We start from the raw sequence: 18,152 nt of genomic DNA on the forward strand, positions 1-18,152 counted from the left end.
GCCATGACCCTACTTCCTCCTCAAGTGGTACCATCCCTGCAATCAATTGGCAAGGAATTCTCGCCTAAATGTTTGGACTAGATCCCTGTTTCCCCTGGCTAAAAAATATCCACAATTTAGAAAATTCACTGTTCACATGGGAGCCCAATATACAATGCATGGGGCTGCCATATATGGTTAGTATTATATATTGCTGTAGACATCATTAATTGTTGAACAAGTAACAGGCATAATATGTTAATGATAAATTTCCTTGCATTGAACCTTTTTAAATACCATAGACAATAGTAACTGAAGATAGACAGGGGGGCAGAGATGGGAAGTGATGAGTATCTTCCATTGTTTGAGACAAGGAGAGCTAAGGGTAGAGTCCTATACAGGCTCCTTGTGGTCTCTGTGTTTGTGGGCATATGCTTGATTTGGATTCATAGAGTGAGTCATATACCAAGAAAAGGTGAAGATGGGAGATGGGGTTGGATTGGTTTGCTTGGTGCTGAGCTCTGGTTCGGTCTTTACTGGTTGCTTACTCAAGCCCACCGGTGGAACCCAGTCTATAGGTGCACCTTCAAGGATAGGCTCTCTCAGAGGTTTGTTTGTCCCCCTCCTCTCTCTCCATCTCACCAATGAATATGCACGTGATATAAATTTATATTTGTACTTAAAAAGTTCATTTTATGTATTTGTTAGTTGAGGATGAACTTATTTCATATGTCCCTATGCATGTCGTGAAATTCTTGCTTACTTTAATGGCCTGTTTGGATTGAGGAGGAGAAGATAGGGGGAGTAGAGTAGAGTTTCCGGAAATTAAATATACTTTAGTATAAGGTGTACAAGCAGTAAGCATTTTCGTTGTACTTTCTTTAATAATAAGGTTATGATCAAGCAATTACTTTTCTTTAATAGCTATTAAAGGTAAATAACTGAGGGGTCCTTTATTGAAAAAGTTATACATTTATAAGGAAGTAGGGCTGTCCAAGGACCCACTAGAACCGACCCACCCACTGTCGCCGACCGAACCCGACCCGCCGTCGATCGAATTGATTGCTCCGGCGGTCTGCGATGGATTCAATTCTCCAAAATCCGAGATCAACGGGTCAGATATCGAATCTCCTCCTCTCAAATCCGAGAAACCCAATCCGACTGACCCATCTATTTTTCTGGTGAGAAGGTGTATATCTGGCATATTTTGGGATTTTGTTGGGAGAATTTAGGCTAGATCCGACAAGATTTCGCTAGATCTAGCCAAGATCTTACCAAAAATGGCCAAGATCTCGCTAGATCTGGTGAGATCTGGCCGGATTTCTGCCGTTTTTCATCTTTTCTTGGCTGGATTCTTGCCGTTTTCCAAATAATCAACCCCGACCGATTCGCCTGACATCCATGGAAGCTCCAACCCGCCTGATCTGATCAACCACTCCGGTCCGACCCGTGGATAGGCCTATAAGGAAGCAAAACAGGTTTAGAATTCCATGTCCACCTCTATATCTGTATTTGCCGTCACTCGTTTACCGTGACAAGTGAGAACTAATGAACTTTGCATAGAAACAGTTTTTTTTTGGAGTGGAGAAACAGTTTGATGGTAGTGCTATATATATATATATATATATATATATATAAAAGATCTTCTATTGGTAGTGCTATATTTATAGTGAGAACTACCCAAAAAACAGGTGAAGTTAAAAACTTTGTAACCATTAAAAGTGCCAATCATCTATCCCTGAAATCCATTATTTGTATTTTTATAGTTTTACCGCAAAAGCTAAGTGGACTACATCTTCAGTGAATCAAGCCTGCACTCAACAGGAGTACCATCCAACTATTATACTTAGTGATTTCATATCTAAATTTAGTAAAAGTTAACTAGAAAAAAGTGAAATTTATGCTGAAAGAAAAAAATTTTAAGAGGACCTAAAAGATTGAAACTTTCTTAAACGAAAAGCTGGAAATAAAAGATGCTGTAAACCTTTAAGTTGGCATCTTATCCTAAAGTTCATTTCTTTATTTTATAATATCAAATTATATCCAATAACTTATATTTATTTGTTTATTTGAAATAGTTGACCAAATCCATTAATCTCAGAATTCATAAAAGCAAATACTAAGGATACACCATTTTTCATAAATTATTTCAGAAATTGTTGATATGTCAAGTTTTGAGTGATGCTAATTTTCACACGATATCACTGCAAATATCACATTGAAAAAAAAAATGTTAAAATTTTGTATCACTAAAATTATTGATCTCAAAAATATTATTGTTATGATAATTTACATAACAGGCATGAAAAGGACTTGCCCAAGGTGGACATATTTGTGTGCACAGCGGACCCTGTCATTGAGCCACCAGTGATGGTGATCAATACCGTTCTGTCAGTAATGGCATATGACTATCCACCAGAGAAGCTAAGCGTGTATCTTTCAGACGATGGTGGGTCAGATCTTACCTACTATGCTCTCAGAGAGGCCTCTCACTTTGCTAAGCATTGGCTACCATTTTGCAAGAAATTCAAGGTGGAGCCAAGGTCACCAGCAGCATATTTCAACTCAAGTGATGACCCACTTGATGCTAATCAGTCCAAAGAGTTGGTGCTTATCAAGGTAAAATTAAACTCCTTTAGTGAAAAAGAAATAATATTTTTATTCTAAAATGAAGGACGGTGGGACACTAGACACATTCAAAGAGTTCTGAGTTGTTACACATTCAAAGAGTTGAATTTTGGTAGAAAACAACAATAGTTACCATTATAATATTGTTTTGGTAGAAAACAATATTATAATGGTAACTATTGTTTTGCTTCTTACAATATTATAATGGCAACTATTTTATTATAGTAGCAATATATAAAGTCATCCATTACACATTGTGAACAGGCTGATTATGTGCAAAGAGTTGACTTGTTACACTTGTATTATTATAATGGCAACTGTTCTTATTATAATACTTCTTTTGAAAAAAAAAAAAAAAAAATATATATATATATATAATACTTCGGTCAATTGTAATTTATGTTGTAATAACTCTTCCTTCCCTAATGTTGTTTGGGATACTTGGAAGAAGGATGTTGTTTGCTACTATACTTAACAAAACTATGGATTTATAAATAAATAAAAATAACAACTATTTTTATTATAATAGAAATGGAGTCATTCATACGGTATAGCGATGAAGTTGATTAAGCGTGATTTGGAATTTTTGTAGAAAGTACAGTGTTATGTTTGAACAGTAAAATTTTAGTAGAGGTTGAGCCATAAGAATTCTTTATTAAAAAGTTATTAGTGTTTAACAAACTATAATTATAAAGTGCTTTAAAGTTTTTACATTATATTGGTGACCAAATGGATTTAGATCTTTTAAATGTGAGAAAAGCCCCCCCCCCCCCCCCCCCAAAAAAAAGGGAGCATTACAAAAGTGTTTCAATTTTATATTATAAATACTTATTTTCATACTTGGATTATTATTTTATTTTCTGGCACTTCATAGTATTCATGAAAAGGCTAAATTGAATATTGGGTAATAATTTAAAAAATAAACCCAAAACTGATCTCAAAGCTCTTTAACAGCCATTTAAAAGCTCTTCACAAAATTTTCCCACTGAGTTAAATTTCTGCTAGAACTCTTTGAGACCCTAAATTAAGCTCTTTAAAAGCATTTTCAATACAGAGCGCTTTAAAGCATGGACTTATCTCACATCTCTTGAAATAGATGGTTATATATTATTTATTATTTTTTTAGGAAGATGGTATTTGGATGTGAAGATTTAAAATCAAGGAATTAAAAAAACAATTTTTATCATAAATTCCTGTATATGAATTTTAACAAAATATAATGAGTTTGTGTTTTGATGATTTTGCTCTAATACTTGTGATATGAAGTTGAAATAATATATGAAGCCTAGTGATTTTATATCCTCTTTTTATAATAATTTGAAATTTAAATCCATTCCTAAATATCATTTCATCATAAGAATATGCATACACCCTTTGTCTCAAATTGTTAATTATCTATTCTATTTTGGAGTGTTCCAAAGTGAAATCCTCCTTAAAAAGTAAATAAGTAAGAGCATTCACAGCAGTGGAGCTAAATTGCTATAAGTTACTTTATCTATTTTACCTACATACATGTCACAGTAGTGGATCTATTTTAGCTTTCAATACAATAAAATAATATAAACATCACAATAAAATAATATAACCACTACAATAAAATAATATATTCCACTACCCAAAAAACTTCCACAACACCAACCACAACCACTTCTACCATCAGCCACAGCCATAACCACACCCACCACCACCACCACCACCACCACCAGTCCACAGCAGGCAAAAAAAAAAAAAAAAAAACCCAAATCTCCAATCTTTTTCCTCAACCCAGGCCAAACAAAATCACCAATCACAAACAAAATAAAAAAATCACCAATCACAAACAAGCACAACGTCGGTGAGCTCCATGGGTTTCAGACTGGCAGCTTGATGAGCAAGCGATCGGCGACGTGAGATGAGATGAGATGAGGCGATCGGCGGCATGAGGCGATCGGCAACGTGAGATGAGATGAGATGAGGCGTGAGGCGGCGTGAGGCAATCGACGGCGGAAGAGAAGTTTGCTTGAGAGAGTGACTGAGAGATGAGATGAGAGAGTGAGAGAGATGAGAGAGTGACTAAGAAAGATGAGAGATGAGAGAGACTTTTTATTATTTTATTAACCGGCCGAATAAAAAAAAAAAATTTTTTTTTTTTGCTCTCAGCTACAGTGCACATTTATAAATAGATGTGCACTGTAGCTAAACATCTAAAATTTTTCCTTATGCCTCCATTGTTGCAGCGTGACTTTTGTGTCTGTGAAGCTAAATTTTAGCAATATAACAATATGCCTCCATTGTTGTGAATGCTCATATTTCTAATATAAGGTGTAAAGGTTAAATTAAAGAGGATAATTTTGAAAACGGTACCTTTTTATATAAAAGAAAATGCATTAAATAATGTTCCCTTTAAAATTTAGATTTTCTAAACAAGCCTACGAAGGAGTACTTTTCTTTATTTAAACCATTTAAAGTATTTCTGAAATCTGAATCTTTCTTTTTAAATACTTCCGTTCAAATCAATTATAAAGGATTTTACCTATCAAGATTTTATATTAAAAACAATTCAATCGTTGCCACATTGGTAATTGCAGTAGTCACAGCTCTATCATATGTTCATGTTGTAGAAATTATATGAAGAAATGGAAAGTCGAATAGAAAATGAAACCAAGCTAGCTCGATTCCCAGAAGAAGCACACTCAAAACACAAAGGTTTTTCTCAATGGGATTCATATTCTTCTCAACGAGACCATGCCACAATTCTTCAGGTATATCAGCACTATCACATATTCATTCATAAAGACCGTATTGTAATATTATTTTTTCTTTGGTCAGCTTAAAAAATTTGGACACATTTTGTTTTCTAGCTTTGCCAAACCAAAACTTATCTATATAGAGCATGCAAATCAAGTACAATGTACACCTATGGATTATAAGCACTTTCAAGCAAATCATTTTTGTTCTGAGTATTTTCATTTTGAACTTCTTTTTCAGATAATAATTGATGGGAGAGACACCAATGTCACAGATAAAGATGGGTTTGTGTTGCCAACTCTGGTTTATTTGGCTAGAGAGAAGAGACCCCAGCATCACCACAACTTCAAAGCTGGAGCTATGAATGCATTGGTAATGTGTATTCTTGCAGACAAAATGACACGCATTTTTTGAAAGTATATTTAGTTATTTTCTCAGGGAAAATAAGTTGGTTAATTAAGTTATAACCATACAATTTAGTTATATAAGCATAGGAACAGAATTCTACACCTACTAGGAATAGCACTGCTAATCCTATGACTAATAAGAATAGTACAACAAGCATAATGATAATAATAAATAATAGCGCAATGGGCGGGCTAATATAACTGTAATACTGACAATGTTTTTAATTCCGCAATCTTTATTTTTTTTTTTTTGTGAAAGTATCCCCAAGTTTGGCACAAAACTAGAGTGTGTGTTATCTTTCTCTTGAATATACAGTCATCAACTTAAATTGGGGTAAACTTTAAGGTATCATTGATTTATTTTTCCTCTAATGTTTCATTGTGCAGATAAGAGTGTCATCAGAAATTAGCAATGCGCCAATCATTCTTAATGTGGACTGTGATATGTACTCAAACAATTCACATTCTGTACGAGACGCATTATGCTTTTTCATGGATGAAGAGAAGGGCCATGAGGTTGCTTTTGTGCAGTTTCCACAGAATTTTAAGAATGTTACTAGGAATGATTTATATGATGCTTTTTTGAGAGTAAGCTCTGAGGTGAGTAAAGATTTATAGAATCAAAGAATTATTTTTTTACCATATGAGTTTATTTGATTTCTTTATTAGTAAAATTTGGTACTATATCAATTAAATTTTCTAATCTAGTTAGATTCAATTGCTTGGTGATGAAGTTGGAATTCCATGGTTTGGACGGTTGTGGAGGCCCTCTATATATTGGAACTGGATGCTTTCACAGAAGAGACATTCTATGTGGGAGGAAATTCAGTAAGGAATATAAGGGTGACTGGAAAAGTGTGAAAGATATAAAGAGAGAAGAAAGTGTTCTTGAATTCGAAGAAAAATTAAAGGGTCTTGCAAACTCTACCTATGACAAAAACACTCAATGGGGAAAAGAGGTCTCTCTCTCTCCCTCCTCTCACACACACGTGTGCATTTACCAATAACTTTTTCTTTTGAATTTTAGCTTATTTGATTACGTAGAACTTTTTAAATTCTCACTTTTTCTAGGTACAATTATACTCAGAACCAACTTTCAGCAAAAGCTGCATCCAAATAGACCAAACACAAACACATTCTTAATTTTCATATATCAATGTTTGATTGCAGATGGGATTGCTATATGGGTGTCCGGTAGAAGACGTGATAACAGGGTTATCAATCCAATGTCGGGGATGGAAATCAGTTTACTTCAACCCATTAAGGAAAGCTTTCTTAGGAGTAGCTCCAAGCACACTCCCTGATATACTTGTGCAGCATAAGAGATGGTCTGAAGGCGATCTCCAGATTTTTTTTTCTAGGTATAGTCCTGCATGGTATGCATATGGAAAGATTAGTTTGGTCCTTCAGATGGGATATTCTGCCTATTGCCTTTGGGCTCCTAATTCCTTGGCAACACTATATTACTCTGTTATCCCATCACTTTATCTCCTCAGAGGCATTCCCTTATTTCCACAGGTTTGAATCCTTGCGTCGTATATATTTGTCACAATGTATTTATATTTGTTTGTTTGCTTTACATTACTGTTGGAAACTATAGGCTACAAATTCAACTTTTCCTTTGTTCCATATGTTTCTAAAGAATACAATATAGAAGCATAATAATTGGAAATAATATTTTACAAAAGAACACGAGGGAAAAAAAAATGTAGATGAATGTATTAATGATATGCTAAGCCATAGTTTTGTTCTCAGTTATCAGTTTGAAGGATTTTTGTTTTTGTAATATAATTTTTCTACCTTCTTATCAAATATATATATATATATATATATATAAATTTTCTACATTTTGGTGTTGTCAAGGTTTGTCTCCTAAAAGGAATGAAAACAAAAATGAAAGGAAAGGAAAAACTAACTTCTTACTTAACAAGGAAGTGACAAAATAAACGCTCTATTTTTTTCTTACATTTTGCACCCTAAACTTTCAAAATACACAATTAACACCCTAAATTATAACTCTTGTTACACTTTGCACTCCGACATCAATTCTACTCTTATTTTGGATGGAAAACCCAATCACATGCGAATCACGTGACTCATTTGGATCTTTTGACTTTGTGCCACTAAAGCAAGAGTCACATGTGAATGTGATTGGGTTTTCCATCCAAGATAACAACATAATTAACGGCAGGTTGCTAAGCGTAACACGGGTTATAGTTTAGGATGCTAACTGTTAGTATATATTATTCATATATATCTCTAACACTAACTATGCATTCCGAAAGTTTAAAGTGGAAAGTGTAATTTAGGATATAGTTTAGTATAATTTCTCTTATTTAACATGGTTTTCAACGATGTAAAAAAGAAAATTTTAAAATTTAATTTGTCAGTTGTAACACATGTGAAAGACTAGTATTAAATCAAAATTAAATACAGTAGGGGCATTGTGGTACATCAAGGATCAGCCTACACGTCATCTAGGTCAAATTCAATGTGTACAAATTGCATATTTATCTTTTGGAGATGAATGAAATTGTTTTTTTTTTTAAGATTATTCATGGTTCTTATTTTTATTTTTTTGAATGTACGTGATCAAGTTTTATGTTTTCAATTCAGAACTCAAGCCCATGGTTCATACCATTTGCATATGTGATAACTGCTAAGCACATTTGTGGCTTAGCCGAGTTTCTGTGGTGTGGTGGTACAATCCTAGGTTGGTGGAATAGCCAAAGGATGTGGCTTTACAAGAGAACAAGTTCCTATCTCTTTGCCTTTATAGACACCATTTTAAAATTACTAGGCTTTGCTGAGTCAGGATTTGTAATCTCAACCAAAATAGCTGACCAAGATGTGTCCCAACGATATGAGAAAGAAATAATGGAGTTTGGAACCTCCACTCCAATGTTCACAATATTATCAACACTTGCATTGATCAACTTGGTATGCTTTGTTGAGGTGTTGATAGAAGCATTGATGGGTAAAGGCATCATGAGAGTTTATGAGACAATGAGTTTGCAATTTGTTCTATGTGGGATACTGGTTCTCATCAATTTGCCTTTGTACCAAGCCCTTTTCCTGAGGAAGGACAAGGGTAAGCTGCCAAGCTCCGTAGCAGCCAAATCAATTGTATTAGCTCTATTTGCCTGTATCGGTTTTACATTATTGTATTAATCTTCTCAGTTTCTTATATGAAATAAGGGCTATTTGGCTGTAAGTGTGTCATGTTCTGATTAGAACAGAGCATACATTTATATATTGATGATTTTGATCTAATAATTCAGAACTATATAAAAGTAAAATCTCATATTTATAGGCATAACATCTAGAGGTATAATTTTGCATATCAATGTCACATATCACCATCCCTTGATCTAAGCATGCACATATTCTGTTAAAGTACTTTTTTTTAATATGACTTAAAAGGACATTTGTCCTTAATCTATTTCGTTATTACTTTCATTGATATTAGCTAAATACTTTTTATATTACATATTTTTTTATATAATCCATGAATCATATGAACATATCTATAATCTATATCTATCTATATAATATCTAAAAACTGAAGCATAATATTTATTATTACTACACTCATGTTAAACACTTAAATCACATCAATATAGCTTTCAGTCCATTCGGTTTATTTCAGTCCACTTTGATCCATTCGGCCCAATTTGGTCTACTTCGTCCAATTTCGTCTACTTTGGTCTAATTCAGTCCATTTTAATCCACTTTGGTCTATTCAGTTTATTTTGGACTAATTGGGCCTAAATTGATTTTTTTTTTTTTTTTTTTTTTTGGGGTAATTTGCCTTTTCAATTTTGGGTTCAAATTTTCAATTTTTTTCTCTTTAACTTTTGGGTTGAAAAGTATGAAATTTTATTCTATTTGAGCCAAACTCTTTAGTTTTGGACTAAAAAATACAAACAATATAGGCATTAAAAAGTAGAGATGTTGGCCCTAAAAAAGATTATAAATATTCACAAGTCTACCTTAAAATTCAAGTTTCAATAATATAGACATTATACTTATATTGGAAAGAAAAAAGAATGTAATGATTCTAAACTTGTATAATAATTTAAATTTAATATGACATGTCACATGTGTTCCGTGGAATGAGAGTGTACATTTTTTTTGTATATTCTTGGATATATTCAAATTAGTCAACCGATTATAGTATATTTTAAAAAAAATTAATAACATTATTCTCCATTTATATAAACAATATTATAATTATGTAATTTAAATATTTTTATTATATTACATTTTTCATATATATATATATATATATAAATATATATATTATGTTGAATGCAAAATACATTATATGTTTCATTACATAAAATTTGTAAAAAAAGAAAATATTTTTAAATAACACATGCACTATTTAACCTACAAATTTTTTATTGGCCTCACAATATTGTGCCACATAAGCTTTTAGGGCCTCACAATTTTCACAACATCATTCTAATTTATATTTTTAATTAAATTTAAATTATATTCTATATTTAAATCCTTAATTAGAATCTTAGAAAGACATATTTTATTTAAATGATTAATATATAATTTCATATACAAACACAAACATAATATTTGCCTAATACTAAAAGAGTTTGAATTCGATAAGAACAGGGTGTAAAACTCATATTTTACACCATCCAATAAGAGATTGTCACATCAAATTTTTACTTAAAATTTAATAGATCCTACCACAAATAATAACATCTCAATAAACTCATAGTTAAATCTGATTTTCAAATGAGTATTGATGAAGGAGGGTTATGTCTATTCTTTAAAATGTAATATAATGATGTGGCATATTGGGATTGGAGGCGTAGAATTTAGGTTTTACTCCACGTCATTATAGAATTTAATCTCATACTAAAATATATAATTCAATATACAAACACAATAATTATTTAAAAAAGTAAATAAATATGAGAATAAAAATCATATTATGTAAAAAAAATTATGTATCGCATGAGTTACCAACAAGTTAATACAATGAAAATTCTGATTAAAAAATAATAATAATACAATGAAAATTGATAGACCAAAAGGGGGCATCAAGCTCTCCATTTAAGAATATTTAAACAATGTTGTTTGCTAATAAATTTGGATAGAAACTGCCATATTAACTCGTTTTCATAAAGTAAATGACTAAATTAATAAAAATTTAAATTTAAAAATTAATTTAAGAATAATGTTAGAGATACAACCTATTTTATAAAAAAAAATTTATAAACTGCTAACGTGGTAAGTGATTATTGGTAAATGAAAAAATAATATTAATACTGAGTCTAGATAAAAACCAATAAGAATTTGGTCACATTAACATTTTGTAAAAATGTTATAAAATAATTTGTGAATGTAGCATTACTCTTAATTTAATAATTAAAATAAAATTCAATATTAAATTGAATTTAATCCTCTTTTCTTCTCTAATACAAATTGGATAATATTACAAATGAAAATTTGGACAATACTACTAGAAACTTTTTTTTGGGATAAACTTATTTTTAAACAAGTTTTGGGGATAAACTTGGACTATGCTACTAGATTTGAACACACTAGAATCTATACATCATAAGTACATCTTTGGAAGGTAAAGACCAAACAACATCGTACTTACGTGGCGAACTGATACATCAAAACAGCCAATCAGAACCGTTCAACACGTAGACAATAAATGTGGGGCCATAGAAACACCCATACGTACAAACGAAGTTCATATAATCACAGCCTTTTAAACAGTTTCTGTTCGAAGTCTTTCAGGTTCGAAAATAGACACAAACCTAAGCTCGTGAGCTCTTGTCCCCTTCGAGAGACTCTCAAATCAGAGTGCTTCTCAGATCGTTCAAAATTTTCAATTTTTGTTGCCATTTCCTATCTGGGTATCAGATTGTTCAAATTCAAAGGTAAAATTTTCTAATTTTTCAACTTTATTTTTTGGTGATCAATCTAGCATGATGGGAAATTTTTGAATATGATGTCTGATTGGGTGTTCTAAATTCTAAAAGATTGAATTTTTTTTTTCTGGGTTTTTTCGTGGGGGTTGAATTATAAATGTTTCTGATGATTTCTCTTATTTTTCCCTTGTGTTCTCAGCAACCAAACGGTGTATGAAATGAGATCTAGTTCTTGTGCTTTTGATTTTGTTATGAAAAATTGTTTCATTTGATCAGTTTTGTTTGTGATTAGGATTATATAATCTCTCGGTGTTAATTGTGGGTTATTCTGGTTAAGCTATTGTAGTCAATAGAATATAAGGTAATTGGGGAATCTGTTCTTTCTGTTCTCTGTTTTTTTTTTGTTAAATTTTTCAGGAGAAGGGGGAAAATTTTCTTTGAAGGCTTCCTCTATGGCAATAGATAGCTTGTTGTGAAATGTTTAGAAAATTGCATAATGCACCTTAAGTATACATAGATGGATTGTTTGTGAATTGTGTAGAAAATTATATGATGCTCCTTAAGTTTGCTTAAATTTGACAATTACTACTTATCTTATACGTTGGGTAACAGACTTTCCTTGATAAAATTTTATGTTTTGTGAACTTTGATGCATTTTGATTCTACAAATCTTTGAATTTTGCAGTTTTTCATTCCTTAGATCCCCCCCCCCCCCTTTTCTTTCTTGCCATTAGTTTTATTCTTTCTTATGACTTGGAAATGTCACTTTGTAATCTACAGATGAAGATTGGGTTACAGAAATTTGCTGTGTTAGTATTGCTGGCACTCTTGTCAAGCCTGCAAACTGTGTTTGGCATTAGGTTTGTGATTGATAGGGAAGAGTGCTTCTCTCACAATATTGAATATGAGGGGGATACGCTGCATATTTCTTTTGTTGTAATTAAGGTTGACGGAGCTTGGCATTATACTCACGATGGTGTAGATCTTGTGGTAAGCTTCCACGTCTCTTTGCTCAAATTTGTTGGCTTGTTACCTATAAAAAAAAAAAGAGGTTTTGTGAAGCTTTTCAGTTTTTAAATTTTTTTTCCTCTTGTACACTTATCTACTTCAAAAATATCATTAGTGTATATCAGCCATATGATAGATAGGGCAAACTACAATTCCTTAGTGTTGTATCCATAGTATTCAAAATGTGAATCATATCATGAATTGATTTTTAATTTTCTTGTATTGTGTCAATGTATCGTAACATACACACCCTGTATAAAATTTATAGAAAACTTATAGATATACTTATATGAAAGGAATATTTATTATAAAATTGGAACATATCCAACTAATGATTAATTTAATCATCAGTTATGCAATAATATTTAACAAAGTAACCTAAATAAATCAAATTAAAATATATTTATAACTTCCGCATTGAAATTGGTCAAAGTTAAAAGTGATGATACATTATACATAAGTTAATACAATATTTTCTTTCTCATCATTTTCATCATCTTACCTAATCAACTTCATCTCCATAGTACAAGTCAATTTTATCATCCTCTTCTAAAGTCATTTCATCATTGACATCCTCCTCTTATTTATATTCTTCTTCATCTCCAACGTTTACAATCTTTTATTGTTGTTCTATTTTAATAATGTTTTCTTTATATTCTTGTTGCCATTCAAGTTTCTTGAACTTATAACAAAAATAGCAATATGTGATATTTACTGGTCCAAGAGCACCCCCCATGAGTGAATGTTTCCACAGATATCGTTCCTCCATTGATCAAGAATTTTCGACCTTTCCTACAATGATGTTGTCCATAGATCAAATTATTTCGTGGATTGGATTTAAAAAGTGATTATATTGTCGTTAAATATGTTATTGATAGTATTGAAAAGAAATTTGTAAACGTGAAAGTGGAATTTCAAATGTGTAGTACAAATGTAGAAGAGGGAGAAGGGGAAAAAACTCATGGACATGGTATATTATTGGCCTCAACCAAGTAGCCCAATAATGTTTTGATAAAAACAAGTCCCACAACCTGTTGGACTTAAGTCACAGCACATTTTTATTTGTAAAAAGCCCAATTTAAACCCACATGTACATGCATTGTCCAATACATACAATTGTACAATGCATGAGTATGGTCAACACGTATCAACAATATGATACCCTTTTTTTTGGATTTGTATTGTGTATTGTGTATTGTTATGATACTAACATTTATGGTTGTACCATAGGTTTCCCAATTTAATGCAACCACATGGTTGCATTGACTAATGAACCACATGGTTGAATTTATTGTCCTTGAAGAAAGATAACATTGTTTGTGCTGCATTTGGCAAACAACTATGTAATTGAATTTAATTGAGGAATTTAAGGTATAGCACAAAAGGAATTGTACCTAAGTTTTAACTCGATAGATATCTTGGGGTAAGAAAGCGTTCTTTTCATGTCTTTGTTTTATTCATAGCAGCAAGATGTTTTCCATAACAGATGTTAACCTGGCAACACTTAATACGTGTCAAGCTAAAAATTTCAATTGTTTTATTTCCTATTACTTCTTATTATTGCCATGAAAAAACCACCATTGATTCTACAACCTTGTTGAAATCTTCAGGTGAAAGGACCTTCAGGTGAACAGTTACATGATTTTCGTGACAAGACAAGTGAGAAGATTGAGTTTGTGGCTCAAAATAAAGGAATCCACCGTTTTTGCTTCACTAATAAATCTCCCTATCATGAGACAGTAGACTTTGATGTACATGTTAGCCATTTTTCATACTACGACCAGCATGCAAAAGATGGTTAATCATTCTTCACCGTTCTTAGTCCTTTTCTGTTTTTATCAAGCCCTTGAATTATGGATTTGGACTTACTGGCTTGCATATTTGCAGAGCATTTTAATCCTTTGTTAGATCAAATATCAAAGTTGGAGGAAGCTCTTTACAACATTCAGTTTGAACAGCATTGGCTGGAGGCTCAGACTGAACGCCAGGCAATAGGTATCTGTTGATTATCTGAATTCCTTCTGTAGTAATGTTGAATAGAAGGAAAGCATGGTCCTTTAATGGTTTGATGCTTGTGTTTATTCCCCTCATTCAATCTCTTTGGATTTTCACTAATCGCCTTTTGCTTCTTCCCTTAAATTTATCAATGCTATGTACTCCTGGGTTCTAACCAATTAAGACATTTGTTCCAGATTCTGTTCTTCCAACTGATAAAACCTTAATTATTTAGAGAGAAATGAACACTCCCCTGGCCCCCTCCTCTCCTCTCTTGGCTTCCTTCTTCCTTCCCTGCCATAGATAGTTTTGTGCTACAATTAGATTCTCTGAGTAGTCCAGTGATCTGATTATCATATCTACCTGGTGTTTTCATTTTTCAAGCTTGATTCTGTTGTGATATTGCATCATATATTTGGTGTTGCATAAAGAAGCCTTCTTATTTTTAATTTTAAAAAATGAATAAATAAAAAAATTGCTGATTTGATTAGACTAAATAGACTATATAATATTGATCAAGAGTTCCTACACATGACAGAATACACACAATAATGCGCACACGTTGTCAGCATGACACTAATAATAACATTTACTGGCTAGGTTGACTTTTAAATGAATTTAGTTTGTCAATCATTTCGTAATCTAATCTTTTCATTTGAAAATGCAGTAAATGATGCAATGGGTCGGAGGGCTGTTCACAAAGCCTTTTTTGAATCAGCAGCACTTGTTGGTGCCAGCATTCTCCAAGTTTACCTTCTGCGCCGCCTCTTTGAACGGAAGCTTGGGATGTCCAGAGTTTAAATATGGAATTGCTATTGAATATTTATCATAAGTTATCAGTTGTAGAATTTCAAAGTCAGACTCTTGCCTGAAGCTTTTGTTTTCCTTTTTCTTAGTAACCAAGGAGAAGAAAAAACATACATAGAAACCAATTTGCTAACTCTCTGGCAACCTTTCCTTCGAGTAATGATTTTCATGAGGCACAAATACATGCATTTCAGCCCAACCCGTGGATCTATATTAGATTAGCTGCCAATTTGACCAGTCTATGCACCAGAGGCCATCCTCAGCCACTGGATGCAACCATATTCATTGGCTACATTGTACCGTTCATTGTTGCACTAGGCTAGTATGTGCCTGGCAACAATGACGCATAGAAATAACATGGCAGTAGAAATGCATGGCTCATCATTTAGTAACATCAAATATTATGCGAATTTGAAGCAGTTTTAAGGGCATTAGAAAAGAACCCTCAACTCTATGGCATACATTTTTGTCCTAAATGTTGTCTTTTGAGTCTGTAACAACCATTCTTGTCCATCTGGTTTACCTAAAGCTTGCAATCTTGAACGTGACCCTATCAAAATAAACTTTATAACAATGGCAAAAATCAATATTTCTGTGTTCACATTCACTCTTGCCAAGAAATCTTAGGAGAATGGATTTTAAATCTTGCAATGAGATACTAGATGATGATACTGTTCAAATGGTGCCCAGGTTTTGGCCCTCGATTATCAAGTTTTGTTTGTTACCACAGTGGTTGCACTAGACACAACTTGTTGGGATGACAAGTTGTGGAAAAAATAATCATGGGAATTTTTGTTATCTCTGGTATTGCTCATATTCTGTAGCTCTCATCTAAATCCCAGATTTCTTCTTCAGCAAGAAGCATCAATTTTATTTTTTAAGTGGCTTTTAAATCTCTTAGAACACATGACTATTCACTGAGTATGCATGTGTAGTTTATTCCTTACATGTAGATAATTACAAGGAAATTCATTGGGATATTCATTGGGATGACTCCAAAATACTAGTTAAAAGTTTTAATCCTAAGACCTCATGAATCTCGAGACCTTAGTGAGTAATTATACATATTTTCGGAGTATGGTAACGTTCTCACATTCACGATGGGTCCTAGTAATTAAATACATAATGGGATCTACCATGAATTTGAGAAGGGGGAGCACCACATCACCATTTCTCAAGAGTGTCTAATAATCTTCTAACTTTAGGAGCCAATAAACCAACACTTCGGGGTTGGCGAGGTTTGTTTGAAAGTGTTCTCTAATTTTTAACCTTCTCTACACTGTTGATTTTGCTCAATGGTACCAAGCTTGTTTGTGTGAAGGCTGTCAATATCCTTGTGATCTGTATTAGGAGAAACTTTAGAGAGTTTTTCACATGTATTATAAGTTATGAATTAGAAAAATATTACTTCCAGACTTTAAATTATGCCTTAATCATAAACAATAAAAATAAAAATAAAAATAATAAAAAATAAAAAACCATGTTAACAGTTTAGTAAAAAATTGTCACTAAATTTATTGATCTCATAGCAATCCTAATGACAAAAAAAAATTTACAATTTTTTCTCACACCTTATTGAAATTGAACCCACCACAATACTACTTCCGTTGTACACCATAATCTTATCATTTTTTTTCACAACTTATTCAGATAACTAGTTGTAATGAACCCAACACTACGCTTTTTACCGACACCAATCACTATTGTTAAAAATATAATGTGAAAATTTTTTTGGATCATTAAATTTATTTAAATGTTTTTTAATATAATAGAGTTTTGTTTCCCCTCTCTGTCAGTCATATTCACAGGCTTTTTATCGTTTGGGGGAAGCAAAGCTCCTGCAGTTGGCCTTTGCATAAAGGACAGGAGAGGCACTTCAATTCATCTTTACAGGTGATGACAGGAACATACTAGAAAAGAATCATAATTTGAAGAGAACCGATTGATTAGCACATGGGCACACGCTTCTACTATGTTATTTTTTATTTGAGTAGCACACTCTCTGTACTATGCTAGGATTTTCATCTTTGTCTCTTCATTTCACTTCTAGGTCTTAACTACAAAGTAAAGACAAAGGTATTTGCAAAATACTGGTATTCAATTCCCATACCTTGTCTATTCCTGTCCTGGAGTGTGACCGTATGAGGAAGGACTTGTATTTCAAATTTTCTCCTTTCCTTCATTTGTAAGTCCACTTATACAAAATAAGTTATAATTTTTTTTCTAGAGAAGTGCCCATGACATTCGGGGTTAAATCCCTCTTCCTACCACTGTAACTATCGAATTTTAAAAAAAATAAATAATATATAATAAGAAGAAAAGAAAAGCAAAGCGAGCCAATGTCCAAGTGATGTTTACTTAAACTGCAACTTCCTACCTTAACTAACTATGAAAAAATTTTAACAAAGCAAAAACAAAAAATTGTTCCTAATTTACTTACCCTTTATTTCCCTTAGGAAAAAGTTTAGCTCCAAACTTATTTGAAACTATCTTCCTAACCTATCATGTGGTGATTGAAGAGATCATCCATGTATAGTTTTAGTCACATAACTTTTTTAATAAGTCATGTAACTTGTTTAAATAATACATATGAATAGTCTTATAAATCATCACTTAGTAAGTTGGAGAAGATAGTTTGGAGCTAAACTATCTTGATGACTCCAAAATACAAGTTAAAAGTTTTAATCTTAAG

At 32.4% G+C, this 18,152-nt stretch overlaps 1 protein-coding gene across 2 annotated transcripts; it reads left to right on the forward strand.

Moving 5' to 3' along the window:
* The first annotated feature begins 272 nt into the window (after positions 1-272).
* Positions 273-15,659, forward strand: LOC126694292 (transmembrane emp24 domain-containing protein p24beta2-like). 2 transcript variants are annotated; one of them, XM_050390450.1, is made up of 12 exons: positions 273-587; positions 2,280-2,598; positions 5,208-5,348; positions 5,575-5,706; positions 6,129-6,341; positions 6,476-6,700; positions 6,912-7,259; positions 8,358-8,855; positions 12,431-12,640; positions 14,269-14,455; positions 14,546-14,653; positions 15,321-15,659. In XM_050390450.1, exons 1-12 carry the CDS (start codon positions 316-318, stop codon positions 15,452-15,454), a joined length of 2,787 nt encoding a protein of 928 aa, XP_050246407.1. In that variant the 5' UTR covers positions 273-315; the 3' UTR covers positions 15,455-15,659. The 2 variants fall into 2 exon arrangements, with proteins under 2 accessions (XP_050246407.1, XP_050246406.1); XM_050390449.1 differs by lacking the exons at positions 273-587; positions 2,280-2,598; positions 5,208-5,348; ... (3 more) ...; positions 6,912-7,259; positions 8,358-8,855 and adding an exon at positions 11,485-11,659.
* Positions 15,660-18,152: the final 2,493 nt, after the last annotated feature.

This window comes from Quercus robur, chromosome 8 (assembly GCF_932294415.1).
Source record: "Quercus robur chromosome 8, dhQueRobu3.1, whole genome shotgun sequence".
Lineage (NCBI taxonomy): Eukaryota > Viridiplantae > Streptophyta > Magnoliopsida > Fagales > Fagaceae > Quercus > Quercus robur.

Coding starts and splice junctions, on each gene's coding strand:
- LOC126694292 (XM_050390450.1), top strand. CDS start 316: ATGGGAAGTGATGAGTATCTTCCATTGTTTGAGACAAGGAGAGCTAAG. Junction 7,260..8,357: donor GCATTCCCTTATTTCCACAG/GTTTGAATCCTT, acceptor TTTTCAATTCAG/AACTCAAGCCCATGGTTCAT. Junction 12,641..14,268: donor ACGATGGTGTAGATCTTGTG/GTAAGCTTCCAC, acceptor TGAAATCTTCAG/GTGAAAGGACCTTCAGGTGA.